This window comes from Balaenoptera acutorostrata, chromosome 14, assembly GCF_949987535.1.
Source record: "Balaenoptera acutorostrata chromosome 14, mBalAcu1.1, whole genome shotgun sequence".
Taxonomy (NCBI): domain Eukaryota; kingdom Metazoa; phylum Chordata; class Mammalia; order Artiodactyla; family Balaenopteridae; genus Balaenoptera; species Balaenoptera acutorostrata.
In genome coordinates, this window is record NC_080077.1 from 66,168,656 (window position 1) to 66,185,605 (window position 16,950).

The 16,950-nt window shown below is 35.9% G+C and overlaps 1 protein-coding gene across 4 annotated transcripts in view; it reads left to right on the forward strand.

Moving 5' to 3' along the window:
- Positions 1 to 10,071, forward strand: part of EPHA7 (EPH receptor A7) — a 168,263-nt gene extending 158,192 nt beyond the window's left edge. For all 4 annotated transcript variants that reach the window (XM_007195968.3, XM_007195969.3, XM_007195970.3 and 1 more), the window contains exons 15-17: positions 3,427 to 3,620; positions 4,214 to 4,369; positions 6,549 to 10,071. In XM_007195968.3, the coding sequence (XP_007196030.1) occupies positions 3,427 to 3,620; positions 4,214 to 4,369; positions 6,549 to 6,663 (465 nt within the window). In that variant the 3' untranslated portion in view covers positions 6,664 to 10,071. The remainder of the gene's footprint in view (positions 1 to 3,426; positions 3,621 to 4,213; positions 4,370 to 6,548) is intronic.
- The last annotated feature ends 6,879 nt before the right edge of the window (positions 10,072 to 16,950 follow it).

A 16,950-nucleotide genomic window follows, 5' to 3' on the forward strand; every position in this document is an offset into this window, starting at 1 on the left:
TCGTTAAAAGATAACTTGTTTCTCTGGCAGGCTAACCAGATAAAACCTGCGGAACCTCAAGTCTCAGTTCCTGGCTGAATCATCCCTTGAGGGCGGGTTTATCCTCAACAGGCTTGCCTTGAATTATGCCAAACTATGCTCTGTAGAGACCAAGGTTCCCAGAACGTATCTCTGGTGCCCCTGTAGGTAGGAGCATGATTGTTAATGGCAACTTTGGAGTCCCAAAGTCCATTCCCAGTCCAGAGCATTTCTTATTTTAAATGTTATACTTTGCTGCTGCTCCTTTAAAAATTTGTAAACCACTGTGCTTTTGAGAGCTAGAAGTTTCATTTTGTATTGATAAATGTTCTCTGTTCTAATACTAGGAATCGTCAAATTTCTGTAGTGCAATAGATTAACTACAGAAGTTTACTAACTCTTTCATTCCTGTAAGAGTTATTTCATGTTACTTTATTCTTGGCACAAAGATTTAAGAATATACTGTGCTCAAAGCCAAAGAATTCTAATTGGAGAGCTGTTGAAGGGTATTTTGTCAACAGGATCATGATAAGGTTTAGATGTACGTTTAAAAGATTATTTAGAGGGAAATAAAAAAGGAAAGATTTCTCTACCTGCATTGTTCCTTTCAGAACTTCTGAGAAAAAGCTACAAGTGGGGAAATAGGAGGTGGTAGAAAATAATAAGCATTGCCCCAATCTTATGAGCATGGGAATGGAGTCCCATCTATTCAGAAAAATACTGCATATGTTCAGATACAAGCAACCTCAAAATAGAGGAAAGCCACTCTTTTCCCCATAAAAAAAAAATGTTTACTCTTTGGTCATTTTGAATATATAAAGTTTTACCAGTTATTAATTTACTTATTCACAACTTGAGCCACTGTTTAAATAACTTAATCCAGCTTTCCAAAGCACATTATTTTTAGTTTTATCTAACTTGTTTAACATAGAGCACTTTTGAATCCTAAAATAGCGCTGTCCCTGGAGTGTTATACAAAGCCACATGAAATTCTTTGCATTTAAAAGTTTTTTTTAATTTAATTCCTCCTGTAGTTAAATGTTGGTGATCTTTACAGAGGTCCCATTTGTGTATATTTTCTTGTGTGCTTTTTAAAGGGATATTATAGAGGAATGTTTACAATGATATCCAACATTTGTAGTTACAGAGTCATAAACAGGAAAATTTTAAAACTTCTCTCATACGACTTTCACTAGTATTCAATACCAACACTGATTAAAGTCACTTAACACTAAGGTGTTTTCTCCATAGCTGTTATTCAAAATAAAGTACTGAAGGAAAGATCCCATAGTGTGAGACTTGGTAAAGACATAACTACATAACTATGGGATAATGGCTCCATTACTGCAAAAATAAATATACATTTATGTGTTGTATTTTAATCTATTATGTTCATGGTATTTTCTACCACACTTCCCCCCACCCCATACCAATTTAATAAAACAAATATAAAGGTAACATTTAAAAAATTGTTGTATTCAAAATTAATAATAAACTTTAGGGTAAATAAGCTTTAAAACAAAAGTACATAAGCAAAAATAAATAATTTTCACCAACCCACTAACCTAATTTTCAGAGTAAAGCCATTTCCAATTACAGCACTGTGTATGTGTATACACACACACACACACACACACACACACAGAGATAGAGACATCCATATACATATAGGAAAAAATACTTCTACCTTTTCAGTATATTGTATTTAGGAAGTAGTATCATCAGAAAGTGGTGACTAATTGCCTGTGCATGTAAGAGAGTCTAGATTGTTCTCATTTCAGCTCTCTGGATGGGATGACTGGAAGTGTCATTAATTGAAAGAGTAAGAGCTTTGGGGAAAGGTAAAAAAATTCAATTTTAAATAAAGTATGAAGTTCCTATGGAAAATCCAGAGGAAGATATCTAGTAAACTAATGGACTTACAGCCTAGTGATCAGGGGAGATTTGGGGCTGAAGATTTTATACTTATGAAATTTTTCAAAAATTACTCTATTTAAGTTTATCTCTTTACCTTTTAAACTTGATCAATTTGCATATATAAATTTTCCGTAAAGAAAAGTGGACACTGTTTTTCTTATACAGAGGATTTTCTCTAAAAATTGTTGATGCTAGCTACTTTATTTTTTCCATCCTACAACCTTTTACATTTTAATGTGCTATTCTTGAGTGTCAGCAAGCATCTTAAGGATATGTTTCCCTACAAATATTAAGTTCATCGACGTTTCTTAAAGCCAGCTTTTGTCTGCCTACTTTAGTCCTGTTTTCTTCAAAAACTCAGGGTTACCTCTTTTTTTTTCCAGAGAGCCATTTTTTCCTACATTTCTACTATTATTATGTTAGTATCAAAGGATTTGTTAATCCCTCTTCAATAATATTTTGATGTTTTACAAGTCCTTCTTATTTGTGTTTTTTTGCTTTCCTATTATTTTCCCTGTGCTGCTCAGATTTGTAACAATGTCTGATTTTAAAATCTTTTTTTGCTTTCCGTATAAATAAAAAACCCAAGTCTAAATAAGTAATTTTTGGACTTTCTGATTGCCCTGTACAAATGTTTATGGAGGCTTAGTTTTCATTAACATTCAAAGCTTGATACAAATAGCCTCTTCTGCTGTTAATAGATATAAATGGGCAGTGATGTGCTGATAAAAGTTTAACAGCCAGCACTCTGAGTGGGAAACTGATTTGTAACCTTTCCCAATTTCCTGGTATAACCCTTTCCTCCCTCCATCCCCCAAGGCTGGTTTCAGTCTGCCTGTGTGAGGTCACGGGACTTGGAGTTGGGAAGTGATCCAATCACCTTTATGAACAGTACAAATTGGTTCTAGCACAATACTGTATCTTGTAACACTATACACTTCATAAGTATATAAGCTTCATATTGTTTAAAATAATAGTGTGCTTGGTAACATTTTCTCTCATAGTACATTCACATATTTGGGTATCTTGTTGAAAAGTATCATTTGAACTCTTCAAAAAGTGAAACTTTGTGGTAGGGGCTAATTCTGGGTAACTCAGACCTTCTTTTTACAACTTGAGGGATTCATAAATGTATGGGAAGATATGTTCATGCACAGCTATATACAATACAATAAAATCGTTCCGTTAACATCTTTCCTTTTGAAAACCTCTGGGATGACATTAAAAAAGTTTCCATCTGTTGCGCCCTGGGTGAGCTTAATTGCTGCTCCCTATTGCTGAATTAACTAGGAAATGTCATCATACCCTGCGCTTCATGCACCCCTTAATAGCATGCTTAATATCAATGGATGTTTTGGAAAAAATAAGTAAGTCTTTTGCATAGCAGTGTACTTTACTCTTATCTGGATAAATCACTTTGCCTCCTGGGCAATTCATTTGATTATCATTGAATCTCAGTCAGTAATATTTTAATGTCCTTTTGGCTATTAGGTTATAAAAGCAATAGAAGAAGGTTATCGCTTACCAGCACCCATGGACTGCCCAGCTGGGCTGCACCAGCTGATGCTGGATTGTTGGCAGAAGGAACGTGCGGAAAGGCCAAAGTTTGAACAGATAGTTGGAATTCTAGACAAAATGATTCGAAACCCAAATAGTCTGAAGACACCCCTGGGAACGTGTAGTAGGTAAGAAATAGCTAAAGAAATGAAATCTGGGAGAAATTCAAACTTCATATGAACCGTTTATCTCCTCAGCCCCACCCCGATGGCAAATTGACATTTGTGTTAAATTATTAAAGTCCATATTAAATTTCTTATCTTTACAGAAGTTTTTTTTTTTTTCTTTTCAGATGGCTTGCCTTAGTTAAATCAGTGTTTAAAGAGATCTATTCATTGTTATTGCCTTAAATAAAATTTATGATCAATATCACTGGCTGTCATTTTAGAAAAATTTCTCAAGTGGATTTGTGTGATTAGGTGGCATTTCACTTTTTCAAATTATCAATATTACATGGATTTTTATTGCTGTTGCCCCAGTTTTTTACTCTATCCATATTATCTATTAGATTGTTTTGCTTTGAGTTACATAGTAAAATGATTCCATGAATTGAATTCCAAGGTAATTCAATACATGATTTAAGAGGTATACCCATTAAAAAGAAGCTAACCTCCCCATGCATGCTTCATGGTATGCATGGTATTCTATGAAAGAAAGCATAAGGCATGCTTTCTTTCGTAACTCATGAAAAAATTTGCTTTTCTGTATTATTCTCACCCAGGCCAATAAGCCCTCTTTTGGATCAAAACACTCCTGACTTCACTGCCTTTTGTTCAGTTGGAGAATGGCTACAAGCTATTAAGATGGAAAGATATAAAGATAACTTCACAGCAGCCGGCTACAACTCCCTTGAATCAGTCGCCAGGATGACTATCGAGTAAGCTTAAACCTGCAAAATTATATTGAAGAATGTATCAGGTGCAATCCAAACGTTAGACTTTAGGTCATCTTCCATATATTAAAGAGGTATGAACCCTAAAATCAGGGAGAAAAGTGTCTCTTTAATAAGTGCCTACTATGTCCCAGGCATTTTGCTAAACAGACTTCTGAACATACAGTATCTTTCTTAACCTTCATGGCAACAATTTTATTAAGTCAGTAGTTTTACATACGACAAGGCTAAGGCTCAGAGAATTTAGATATTTGCCCTAAACTGACTCAGTCGTAAGTGGTAGCTAATTTGTCTCCATAGCCAGAGTTCAGAACACCACCCAGTGAGACTTCCTCTTTCATTAACCGCTGTATTATCTATCTTTTTTAATTTTTATTTTATATTGGAGTAGAATTGATTAACAATGTTGTGTTAGTTTCAGGTGTACAGCAAAGTAATTCAGTTATACATGTATAACTATTCTTTTTCAAATTCTTTTCACATTTAGGTTATTACAGAGTATTGAGCAGAGTTCCCTGTGCTATACAGTAGGTCCTTGTTGGTTATCTATTTTAAATATAGCAGTATATTCATATCAATCCCAAACTCCTGCTGTATTGTTTAGATTCCCAGTCACTGGGGAAACTTTCTCCATTGCAAAAGAGGATTTCTTTCACCATGTTTGTATCAGACATTAAAAATCTCGAAATTTCAATACCAAAATGCATTATGAAATCCAGTATGAGCACTTTCTGAAGAGGTCAAAGGACGCCTAATTCAATTAACCGTAATAAGAATTTAACTTAAGTTTTGGAAGGTTTGTGATTGATTGATTTTTTTTTTAATTGAAAAATGACCTGATAAAACAGTTTTTGAAATTGCTCTGAACTGGAGGTAAAAAGAACTAAATATTTCTTTCCGGCTCTATAACTGATTATGTGGTCTTAGGAAATACATTTAGTATCTCTGGACCTCAGCTTCCTTGGCTGCAGCGTAACTCTTACAGGCAATGCAGTTCCTCTCAGTCAGTGTGTTTGAAAATGGGAAACAGTTATCAAGGTTCTATTAGTGGGATGCTATTTACATCCCACTAATACTGTTGGGAGAAGTGTTTCACATTTTTCAGATGAGAAGAAAGCCAGCAATCACATACTCTTTCCTGGCATGTCAGGAAATGGCATATACATGAATTTCGGCATGTGCGTGCTCTCTCGTTTGGTTTTCTGCCAAGGCACCACATGGGTAGAGCTGATGTAATTACACCTGTCTCTCCAAAGTAATCTACCCCCCTGAAAAACTGTGCTTCTCAAGGTCTTATTAGACCACGGCTCTGAAATATCGCAGTATCTACTGTGGCTATATGTTAGCTACTTGTAAATACCTAAGCTCAGTCTTTGTGGCTAATAGGAGGGGTAACAGCCCCCACACAGATACAGCTGGCGTATGGCAAATTTAGGCTATTAAACATAGGTATTGCACACTTTAAGGAATTTTTTTTTTTCCAAAATGTGGTCAAATGATTGTACTAAACTGAAGTATACAACCAATAGTATGCTCAGGATTACCACACGTTAATTAAACTCAGTATAATACTTTGTATGATCCTTGATGATTCTTGATCTACTAGAGCCACGCAATGTTTCCATTCATACTATATCCTGTTTAAACAATGAGATATTTTAAACTTTCCTTAAGTTCAAGAATACTACATTTCCAGTAACGTTTCCTAGCTGTACCTTAAGTTAATAATAATTTTAAGGCTTTGATAATTTCTTAAATAAAATGTCAAATCAAAGAATTCCATCGTGGTCCAGTGGTTAGGACTCAGTGCCTTCACTGCCCAGGGCCCAGGTTTGATCCCCGGTCTCGGGGAGCAAACCCCCCAAGTCGCGCATAGCGGCCAAAACATAAAGTCACCTCACCCGGTTAAAAAAAAAAGGTCAGATCGTTTAAAAATAACTGATCATGACAAATTGAGATCCTGAGCAGCAGGGTTTTACAAAGGAGAATGTTGACGCAGGTTGCCAATCCGACCCACTGTGGGAATAGGATCTTAATATCCAAGAACACCAAGATAAGATCTGTGTGCCTAAGATAAACATATTAATTAAAGAGTTGATGACAGTTTAGTACCAAATACAATTTTTGTAAGGTGACTAATAAAAAATGCATTTGTCTTTTTCAGGGATGTGATGAGTTTAGGGATCACACTGGTGGGCCATCAAAAGAAAATCATGAGCAGCATTCAGACTATGAGAGCACAAATGCTCCACTTACATGGAACTGGCATTCAAGTGTGATGAGCGTTTCTCCCTTATGAGGGAGACTATGGACCACGAGAGAACAGTACTGGCCTTCAGTATATGCGTAGAATGCTGCTAGCAGACAGTTGATATCCTGGGTCCTTCCTACAGTGAAGAGAAGATTTAAGAAGCACCTATAGACTTGAACTCCTAAGTGCCACCAGAATATATAAAAAGGGAATTTAGGATCCACCACTGGTGGCCAGGAAAACAGCAGTGACAATAAACAAAGTACTACCTGAAAAACATCCAAACACCTTGAGCTCTCTAACCTCCTTTTTATCTGATAGACTTTTTAAAATGTACATAAAGAATTTAAGAAAGAATATATTTGTCAAATAAAATCATGATCTTATTGTTAAAATCAATGAAATATTTTCCTTAAATACGTGATTTCAGACTATTCCTTTTTAAAATCGTTTGTGTTTATTCTTCATGAGGACTTTGTTTTAGAAAGTTGTTTATAGCTTTGGACCTTTTTAGTGTTAATCTATGACACATTACTACACTGGGTACCTTTGAAAGAATCTCCAATTAAAAAAAAAAAGCATAGCATGATTGAAGATATATCTCTGTCAGAACATTGGTATCCCTTTTGTGCCATTTCATTGTGTTTAATCAGTGCTGTTTTGATATTGTTTGCTAATTGGCAGGTAGTCAAGAAAACGCAAGTTGCCAAGCGCTCTGATATTTTTTAAAAAGAAATTTTTTTGTAAAGATCTGACAACACACTATCTTTTCAATGAAAAAAGCAATAATAATCCATAAATACTATAAGGCACTTTTAACAGATTGTTTATAGAGTGATTTTACTAGACAGAACTTAATAAAAACTCAAATTGTAGGTTTCTGATTATAAAAAAAAAAAGATGAGGCACTTCATCTAAAGAATGTTGGTGAAGGCAAGTCTCTGAAAGCAAGAACTAGCCAGTGTTATCTAAAATTTAATCTGAGCACATCACGATTTTTTCAATATCGAGACATTAGGAAATTTACGAGAAATAGTTGACATATATTTTATATCCTATTCTGTTTAATGCAGTCCAAACATGAAAGGGAAGAATTAAGTTTTATATTAGAACTCTGAAGCATGATAAAAGGGGCAGTTCACAATTTTCACCTTTCAAAAACAAATTTGCTGCACAGAATATCACCACTGCAGTTTAAAAAAAAAAAAAGTCTTTTTATATGTGAACGCTGATGCGAGAAGCTTGTTAAATGAAAGAACGCTTTTTACCATGTAAGGAAGAGGTGAAGGGTCTGGCTTTTTCTTTAAGCTTTATTAAACAATATTATTTGATGACTGTGTTAGAATTTCATAAGCAATAATTAAATGTGTCTTTATAGCTATTTCAGGAATGTATACATATTGTGAGTAATGCTTTCAAAAGTAACGAAAATCATGAACTACCCCAGAATTGAACTGTTGTATTTCCAAAGAGAATTGGGCTGTTTATAATGATTTTAATAGAGAAAGATCCCAGGGATCGGTCCTAATTGGTCTTGTTTGATAATGTGGGCACCCACAAACAAACAATCAAATAACAGAAACAAAACCTGTAAATGTTCCTTTGTAAAACTTGTAAATTTTATTTATACTGTCTTGTTTTGTACACACATTTCTCTGTAGTGGGCTCTGAATACATTGAAAATGCACTATATTTTTCTATTTTACTTGCAGAGCATCACAAAAGAACAGGTATTTTCAGTGCTACATAATGTGTTTTCCCACATTTAGGACCAAAGACGGCTATAGAAAAACTCAAAAGGATTGCATCCCAACCCCTCCCCACCCCTTTTTCTTTCTTTTAAATCACTGTACAGTGTTGTTTGATATTTTAATTTATTTTTTTTGATTGACTAGAAAAATCATTTTAATTTCACTAAAATGTTTTTTGTCCCTAAGGAGAAATAATCTGTAAAATAATTTTAATTAGCATAATATAGTCACCTAGACACTTCCATTTGTAATCTTTGTAATAGACTGTAAATATATTTTTGGAACTATAACACAATGTGCTTGAGGGTTATTTTTCAGTGTCTGCAGTGTATACAAGTGTTTATACTAAGTACAGCACTTTACAATTCTAATCAGTAGCATTGGCCTTTGTGAGAATGAGTGAAAGAGTTTGAGTGAGTGTTCTTAATTCCGTTTGGATTCTAGACTCACTAATAATGAAGTTCTTTTCTTGTTCATAGCTTAAGGTGCTTATTTTTTCTATTAAAATTAAATTAACAAAAAGCCATTCTAGAAATAGAAAACATAGTAGGGTACATGCAAACGGTGTCTTTCCTGCTTTTTTCTAGCACTAGATTTATAGTTGAGTAGTCTTTCTTGAGTAGAAGGGCAGAATAAAAGTTTTTTTGAGTTTTTTTTCAAAAATAACTTTTTCCTTCAGCAATATACCTCATCTGCCTTAAATTTTTTACAGCTCTTTACAGGGAAAGGGAGAAGGGATGGGAAAGACACACAGCACAATAGGAAGGGCATGACGCATCACTCTCTCATTGGTAGGTTTCTTTTCCCAATCAACATTATGATTTTGAAATACATGTATGTGAAACAGATATTCAGAGAAAAATAATTAACCTTGTAATGCTGATTGTAATACTGTCTTCCAGAAAGAGATGAAATGGTATAACGATAAGAATGTACAACTTGCACCTTGAAATCCTTTTTCTTTTCTTTTCTTTTTTTTTTTTTTTTGATAAATTAGTGCTCAGGGGAGGAAGGGTAGAGAAAGCAAACGTCAGAAAGAGAATTCAAACGTAATAAAAATACAAAAGGAAACGGCCTCCTTGCTTAAACAGAGCCACCTTTTTTAGAATGCTGTCTTCACACATGACCTGTGTTTTGCATTCAGGACTGAAATAAAAGTAACTTTTATTACATCTGAATCTAACATTTTCTCGGCAGTTGATCTGGGCCTTGTTTACTAGGACTGGTGGTTTATGCTTGTCAGAGCACTCTGAGTTGAATCATATTGTATACTTATGTAATCTACATTAGCTAGTACTATTTAGGACGCTATTTTAATTGCTCCTCTTATCCGTGTTTTTAAGACAATTAAAATGGTGTAAGTCACCTCTCTTTTTTATTTAGGTAATGCTGATATTCTCCCTTTTGTTTCCTGAGTAGCCTGGAACTGTGCTACTCACTAATGTGCATGTTCAAATAAATTACTGATGTGTATTTTTTTGCTATATGTGGAGAAATCATGGGGAACTCGGGGCGAGATGTGCTTTTTGTTGGTTGAATTTGTCCCTCCTTGCCTAAGAATTACTACAGGGGTCATCCTTTTATAAGGACAAAATGCTTTTGAACAGTGTCTTCAATGTATCAAGCACAAATAACTCTTTCTTCAACACGAAGCATAAGTCTCTTTTTACCAGCTTACAATAATAAACGAGTCTATTAGACAATGTAAAGAAAATCCTGTCTCCAATCATTGGCGGATTGCTTTATGTCCCTTACTCATTCTTTATTTTCTTACACAATATCATGAAAGGAGTTGTTTAGAGTAAAGGTTTTATTGAAATATTTCAGGGAGCCAATCAGAATATGAAGAAATTATTATCCTTTGCGTCCCCTCCTTCTGCACACAGACTTAATTCCACTCTAATTATTACAGAATAACAAGTTAAGACTATGTCTTCCAAGAGCCAAACTGTCAAATATTTTAATTAAAACCTCTTTTGTTCTCTTTTGAATCTACAACTACATGGTACCAACAAGAATATTTGCATGGGAAAGGTAATACTTTGTCATGAGACCCTGACAAATATTTCTTACATTTAGTATAATATGGCAACTTGGAGAGTCTCTGCGTTTAAGATGCTGCAGGATGCAAACATAGAGTCCAGAGAAAATGGGAAAAGTGATAAATCTGGTTATCTGATTGTTTATCAATGACACTGACTTAGATCAGACCAACTTGCACCTGAAATAAAGAAAACTAAACACTCCCTTTGTTCCAGCATCACCATCGTAAGCTCTACAAACTCTGAACAAATATCCAAACATGTTTCAAAACATGAGACTAGGCAGATACCAGGTGACATGCTATCACTAGTTATGCTGAGGCTCAGGGTAGGCTGAACTGAAATTGAAAGATAATCTTGAAGTCTTGGCTGTCCCTGACTCTTCAACAAGCAATGCCCTTCCGAAGTTCACACAGTGACTATTACATAGCCCAAAACACTGACGCACAGTCAAATGATCTCTTAAAGTACTGGATTTATAAGTGGTACAAAAATACACTATTCTACCAGCACTCGTTTTTCTCCAAAAGTATAAAGCCATTATGAAAGATATACAAGTTCTATCACTAAGTAAAAATTAGATTTTAATACTTTCAGTGATCATCAGTAACAAGTTTTTGCTAAAGTATTTTTATCTTCTACTGTTACCCTTTGTTTTATGTTGTTAGCTACAGTGAAAACTCAATATCAATTTTGAGAGAAGCTTCTGAGAGGATCAAAGAGGTGATCAAATTCCTAAATTCAAAAGATTGTAACTACTGATATTAACAAATGATAAAAGACAGTGCATGGTGACTGGCAAACCTGCAATCTGCTCTGAAAGGAAAAGCATGCTCTTGACTTTGTGGCAGTGGCCCTTCAACAGCCCCTACCCAGCTGCTCTACTGTTCTGTCTAATGCATCTCAGCATAGCTTGAAGAATACGAACAAGAGAATAAAATATTTCAATAGGATGCTTCTGTGAACCTCATTAGAGTTAAGTGCTGTAGGGGGGTATTTTTTTCAAGTTCAGTGATTGAATGTAATTAAATCTATTATTAAACAATAAAAGACCTCTTCTGATTGACCTTGAGGTTAAAATAAATGTAATTAATTGATCTAATTTAATTGGATCTATCTCACAAAGTTTGGTAAGTAGCAATAAGTAGATCTAGTCTAGTGTTCGATGGGTCTGTGACAGCACTAGAAATCCCTTAGGTATGTAACAGTAGTAGCAATTCTCAAATTGCTGGCATTTGATGATTTGGGCACAGTAACAAGTGAGGTGTCTCTTCTAAACCTCCATGAATAACAAGCAAAGCTCCATAAGAAATAACCTGCAACGTGTATTTCATTATTTCAGATATCCCAGGTTTCCACTACTGAAGGTTATCTTTGTTTCCCTTTTGAAATTCATAGACCTTAATTACATATATTTGTAGTTTTATATATAACTTAAGAATGCACAGTATATTTTTAATGAATGATTAATCATAGATCTTAAAGATGCTCACAGGAAGAAACAACAGGCACATTTGTTTTAAGTAATGTTGGTTCTAGTTTAGCAGAAGGCAAACACACACTGTTCAAGTCTCACCATTTCACTATGGAACCAAAATTAAATAAAATGAATGACTGGACAGCTAACTCGAGAAAAACAAATAGAGAAAATTAAGCTACATATGCAGAACTGTGTTCATATAAATCACATCTCTAAAATATTTCACAATTCACAGAAAGGAGGTAAACAACTCACACATACTTTTTTAAAGTGACATGAATTTGCAGACACTTATTACACAGATGGTTAGACCTATAGTAAAATACAAGAGAAAGTTCTAAATTTAACCTGGTGTCCCTCTGTCAGTTAGCTAGAGATAAGCACTGTTAAGATTGAAAACCAGACAGAATATGTAGCTAAAATGTTCTCTTTCTAAATGAAAGAGACCCACAGCTTTCTTCAGCTCTGACATTTGCACGAGTGTTTTAGGAATCTACTGGGCAGGGGATCTGCTGGTCATATGTTATTGTAATTCCTTGTTTCCACTTAGATCATCACCCCTTGCACGCTGAGCTCCAAGTGTATTCACCGGAACCCAACTTAACAGAACCCACAGGAATCTGACTTTACAAACACACGTGCTTAGCTTGACCTGAGAAATAGACAGGAGTTAATGCATGGGCTCCTGCTGCTATTTCGATGGCTCTGCTTCTCATAAAGGAATATCTGTTAGCTTAGTTGTGGTGCAGGGCCAGCAGACACGGAGCAATTAAACCTCTTCTGATCTACCTGAAAAACAAAACCAGCAAACACAAAAGAATGCCATCCTTCAGATTTGCAAAGGAGCAAGTAATACTGTTTATTAAAGTGTATACAAAAGCGTATATAAAAGGAACAAGTAATATTGTAAATTAAAGTGTATATAAAAGGCAGGGATGAATTGCAGGAAATCTGGAGAGTCCACTAGGAGAAGCTGAGTGTAATGGAAGAGGCAATAAAGAGCTACTGGCAATTCTGACCAGAAAAAAAAAGGATGTGGTGGGAATAGAGTTTACAGAACCAAGGTCTGGCCCTGATGCTTGAAGAATGAATTAATTACTCTCTATTTCTGGATCAGAGCAATAGAATCACCTTCTACGCTTCCACAGCATTGCTCTCCGTTCTCACATTCTCTCTCACTTTTCTACACGAGGGAAATCCCCGTCTTCAATACACAACTCATAGTTGTTTCCTCCAAGCCTTCACTGACACTCAGGAGGTAGACTTCTCTCTTCTGTGCTTTGCTTCTGCTGCTGGTGCTGTGATTCCCCTATTGTGTTCTGTCAGATTATGTGTGTGTGTGTGTGTGTCTCCCACTAGATCAAGGGCTCTTGGAGGGCAGAAGCCAAATGGAAATCTTTGCTTTATGTCCTTTGGGATTTAGCTGTTTCTGGCATTCGGTAGACACTCTATAAATATTTTAGAATGCTTGAAGTGCAAATTAATTCAAATTGGTTTCTTTTTTTTTTTTCTTAAAAGATAGCGTGGATCAGGTGCTCTGAAGGATAAATGGGGTACAGTGAAGGTGGTAGTAAAACGGGTGTTGAGGGAGAAACTAATTGCAGAGCAAGGATGGATGCTTCTGTGATAGGCTGGGGCAGCTGGAAAGCCCGGGAGACTGAGCCAAGGAACACAGTGATGGGGACCCCGGTGTAAAAGGGAGGTGGGGAGGAGATAATTAGTAAACAAGACCAAATAGCAGCATCTTCCTGATGTTGAAAAAAGTAGGAGGTATCACGGGTTGTAAATAACAGAGCAAGATTAAAGAAGAACTTGAAATCAAGTAGAAGAAATTGGACTTGATGAGAGAGACAACGAAGAGCTATTTACCAATATCTTGTCTGACAAGGCAAAGACATGGTGAGAATGTTTTTTAAGGAACAGTAATCTGCAGAAAGATGTGAGCTGTGATTGTGAATATTTTAAAATTAAACCTAGTCAAGGGAAAAGAATATTTTTCTTCTTCTGGAATGAAAAAGTCTCTCACTCCAGCTCTCAATCTCAGGATTATGTCAGTAATTCTATAGCTAAGTAAGAATAGAATAAAATAGAATTTTGTGGGCTTACTTGTGAGTTTAGTTACCATTTACATCTTGAAGAGGCAGCAGAGTGTGGTGGGTGATGGCAGAGGGTTTGAATACAGACCATGTGGGACTAATTCCTATCACCACATGGGTAATACAGAGGAGACAACTTAATTCCCCTGTATCTTTTCTCCTATCTTACCTGTAAAATGGGACTAAATAGTATCCGCTTCAAGAGTTGTTAAATTTGTTAATTGATGCTTGGAAAGTACTTAAAACAGTAGTAAGTGCCCAGTACAAGTTAGCTCTTATTATTTCCCTGGGAAATATTTTTGTCTACATTTCTTTCTAACTATCTATTTGACAAACACTTATAAACACACCTTTGTGAATTCTGAAATAACTCACTTACAAATAAATTTTAGAATATTAATTATACATCTTCCTCCTAAATTTCAACCTTATCTTTTTCTCAGTTTTTAAAAAAATCACTACTGATCATATCTCTCAAAAACGATGGTTCATTATGTCCAACTGATTTTAGCTTTTCGTTATCACTGGAATCTAGCACCTTTTTCACAGCCACTGCCCGAAACTACATTTTCATCATCTCTCACCTAGACTAATGTTACATCCTCCAGTGTGTTTGTCTTTCTCTAATCCTTTTTAATTATGACCTTCAGAGTCATTTCTCTAACACGTATCTGATCTGGGTTTCCCCCAGTTTAAAAGACTTTAATGGCCCCTCACTGATCAGAGAACTGCACTCAACATAGCAACAACAGTTGGGATCCTGCCTTTGTGATCTTCACCATTATCCCCACCTGCTGGACTAAACCACTTGTGATTTTGGAAAGCAGAAACTAACAAACACACCATTGTGAAGCAATTATACTTCAATAAAGATGTTAAAAAAAAAAAAAAAAAAGACAAAGTTCTTTCATGCTCCCTGTCATTATGAGTTTTCTGAGAGAAGCAAGTGAGTCTATTTTATTCCTCCTAGTATCTATGGAGCGCAGCACAGATTTAAAGGCTAGTGGTAGCTTCTATGCCTATACCATGAAGCAAGAATATGGAATTATCTTTAAAACAAATACTGGATAAAAATTTAAATTTGAGGAAAAACACACAATCCTCCTCAATTCATAACTGGTATCACAATGTCGTTTTTTCACTTTCTAAGCATCTTCTTCACTGACTTGGACACACCTCTAGGAACTATACAACAAAACAGATCATTTGTTAATAAGCATAGCATTCTGAGTTATCATAGAAAATTATATCGATGTGCTTATGTGCAAATTTACATTTTCTCTCATCTAAATATATGTTTTCAATTTTATCTTTCATTGCTACTTATTGGAGAAGTGGTGGAGAGAATTCTGCATGACTTTATTCTGCCATCCAATCAAGGAGTCAGAAAATCTTCTCCAATTTTCCATTACCCAGTAATGTTATATAATATTTTACATTGTTTCTTTATCTGTCAATTACTTTGCCTCACAGATAGGAAGCAGAATTTTTGTGCAACTCACATTTCTATTCCAAAGCCTGGCACAGTTCCTAGCACCTAGCAGATTCCTAATTGGTCTGTGTTGAGTGATTGAGGGTCATGTGACCCTCAAGCTCTTCACTGCCTCAAAGACTCTGATACACCAGCAGTAGGTCCTAATCTAATGCATGAAGACCATTCTCCAAAACTGAGCCTCTTAACCACTCTCCTTCTATTGAAGTGTCTCTTTTCAATGTCACAGAAGTTTCCCAGATGCTGCACTATGCCATGCTTCACATAGTCCTCATCTTCACTGACCTGAGAGATATGCATAACCCCATCTGAAGCCTCCAGACCACAGTATCGCAAAGATCTACACATCTGGTCCAAACATATACTCCAAATGACATCAGCAACTTATGATCACATCTTAATTTCTGATCGGATAAAATCATCATAGTTATATTCAATTAGCTGCTCACAAACATTTTTGAATGAAAAACAAACATGGAATTATAACTTCATCCTTCCAAAATACCATTCTGACTAGTTAAAATATCACCACTGCCATGACATATATTCTTCTCCCCATCTTTTTGCAAATAATCAAGCTAACAACTTTACGTATTTTCCTAACCTTATAGCTACTCCTCTCCTTTAGCAAGAGGTCTATATGGCCTTAGCACAGGTGATGTCATATTTAGTATTTAGCCTGTTTTCTTGACTTTAACATTCTTAAAATGCATACCTTCATGCTTTATCATGTGGGTATGCTGGGTTAAATAAGCGAAACACCTGCTTCTGTAATTCTCACTCTACCTCTATTCTCTGCTCCCAAAGCAGCAGCAGACCCTGCACCCTGCCTGTGTAATATGTTTGGGAAGAGGGCTGAAGAGGTTTCCCATCTACTGCTGCAACAGAGCAGCACCCTGTGGTCCTTGTCCCCCACCACCACGTCTTCCACCTGCCTTGTGTCTGTGGAAAAACTTTAGCCAAAGAATAAGTTTAATCAGAGAAGTGAGAAAATGCAGAAACAAAGGAAAACAGTCAAAGGAGACCAAATAATAATAGTTTAGTATTAAGCATAGTCAAGGACATTTAGTTCCTTCTCAAGGGCTATAGATAATATTCTGAGCCATATCCTGTGAGCTGTCTTATAGATACTGAAACCCCCAGCATGTGGAAGAAGTTAACTACATGATAACCTGACTGTAGCCATGACAAAAGCTGCCACAACTCCGAGAACTGGCCTCAAGGAAATGGGAAAAAACCAGCCCTGGAACTGAAGATCAACTGTACTTAAAACAAGATGACGCTGGTCAAACCACCACATGACCAATTTCAAGATGACTGTCAGAGCTGACTGTGCTCTTTCTGCATGTAACCCCTCCCTTCACCTATAAAAGCACTTGCCCCCTGGTTGTCAGCCGGGTCGGGGTCGGGGGGAGGGAGACTTTGGACAGAAGTCCGCCCTCCCCTCCTCCCTG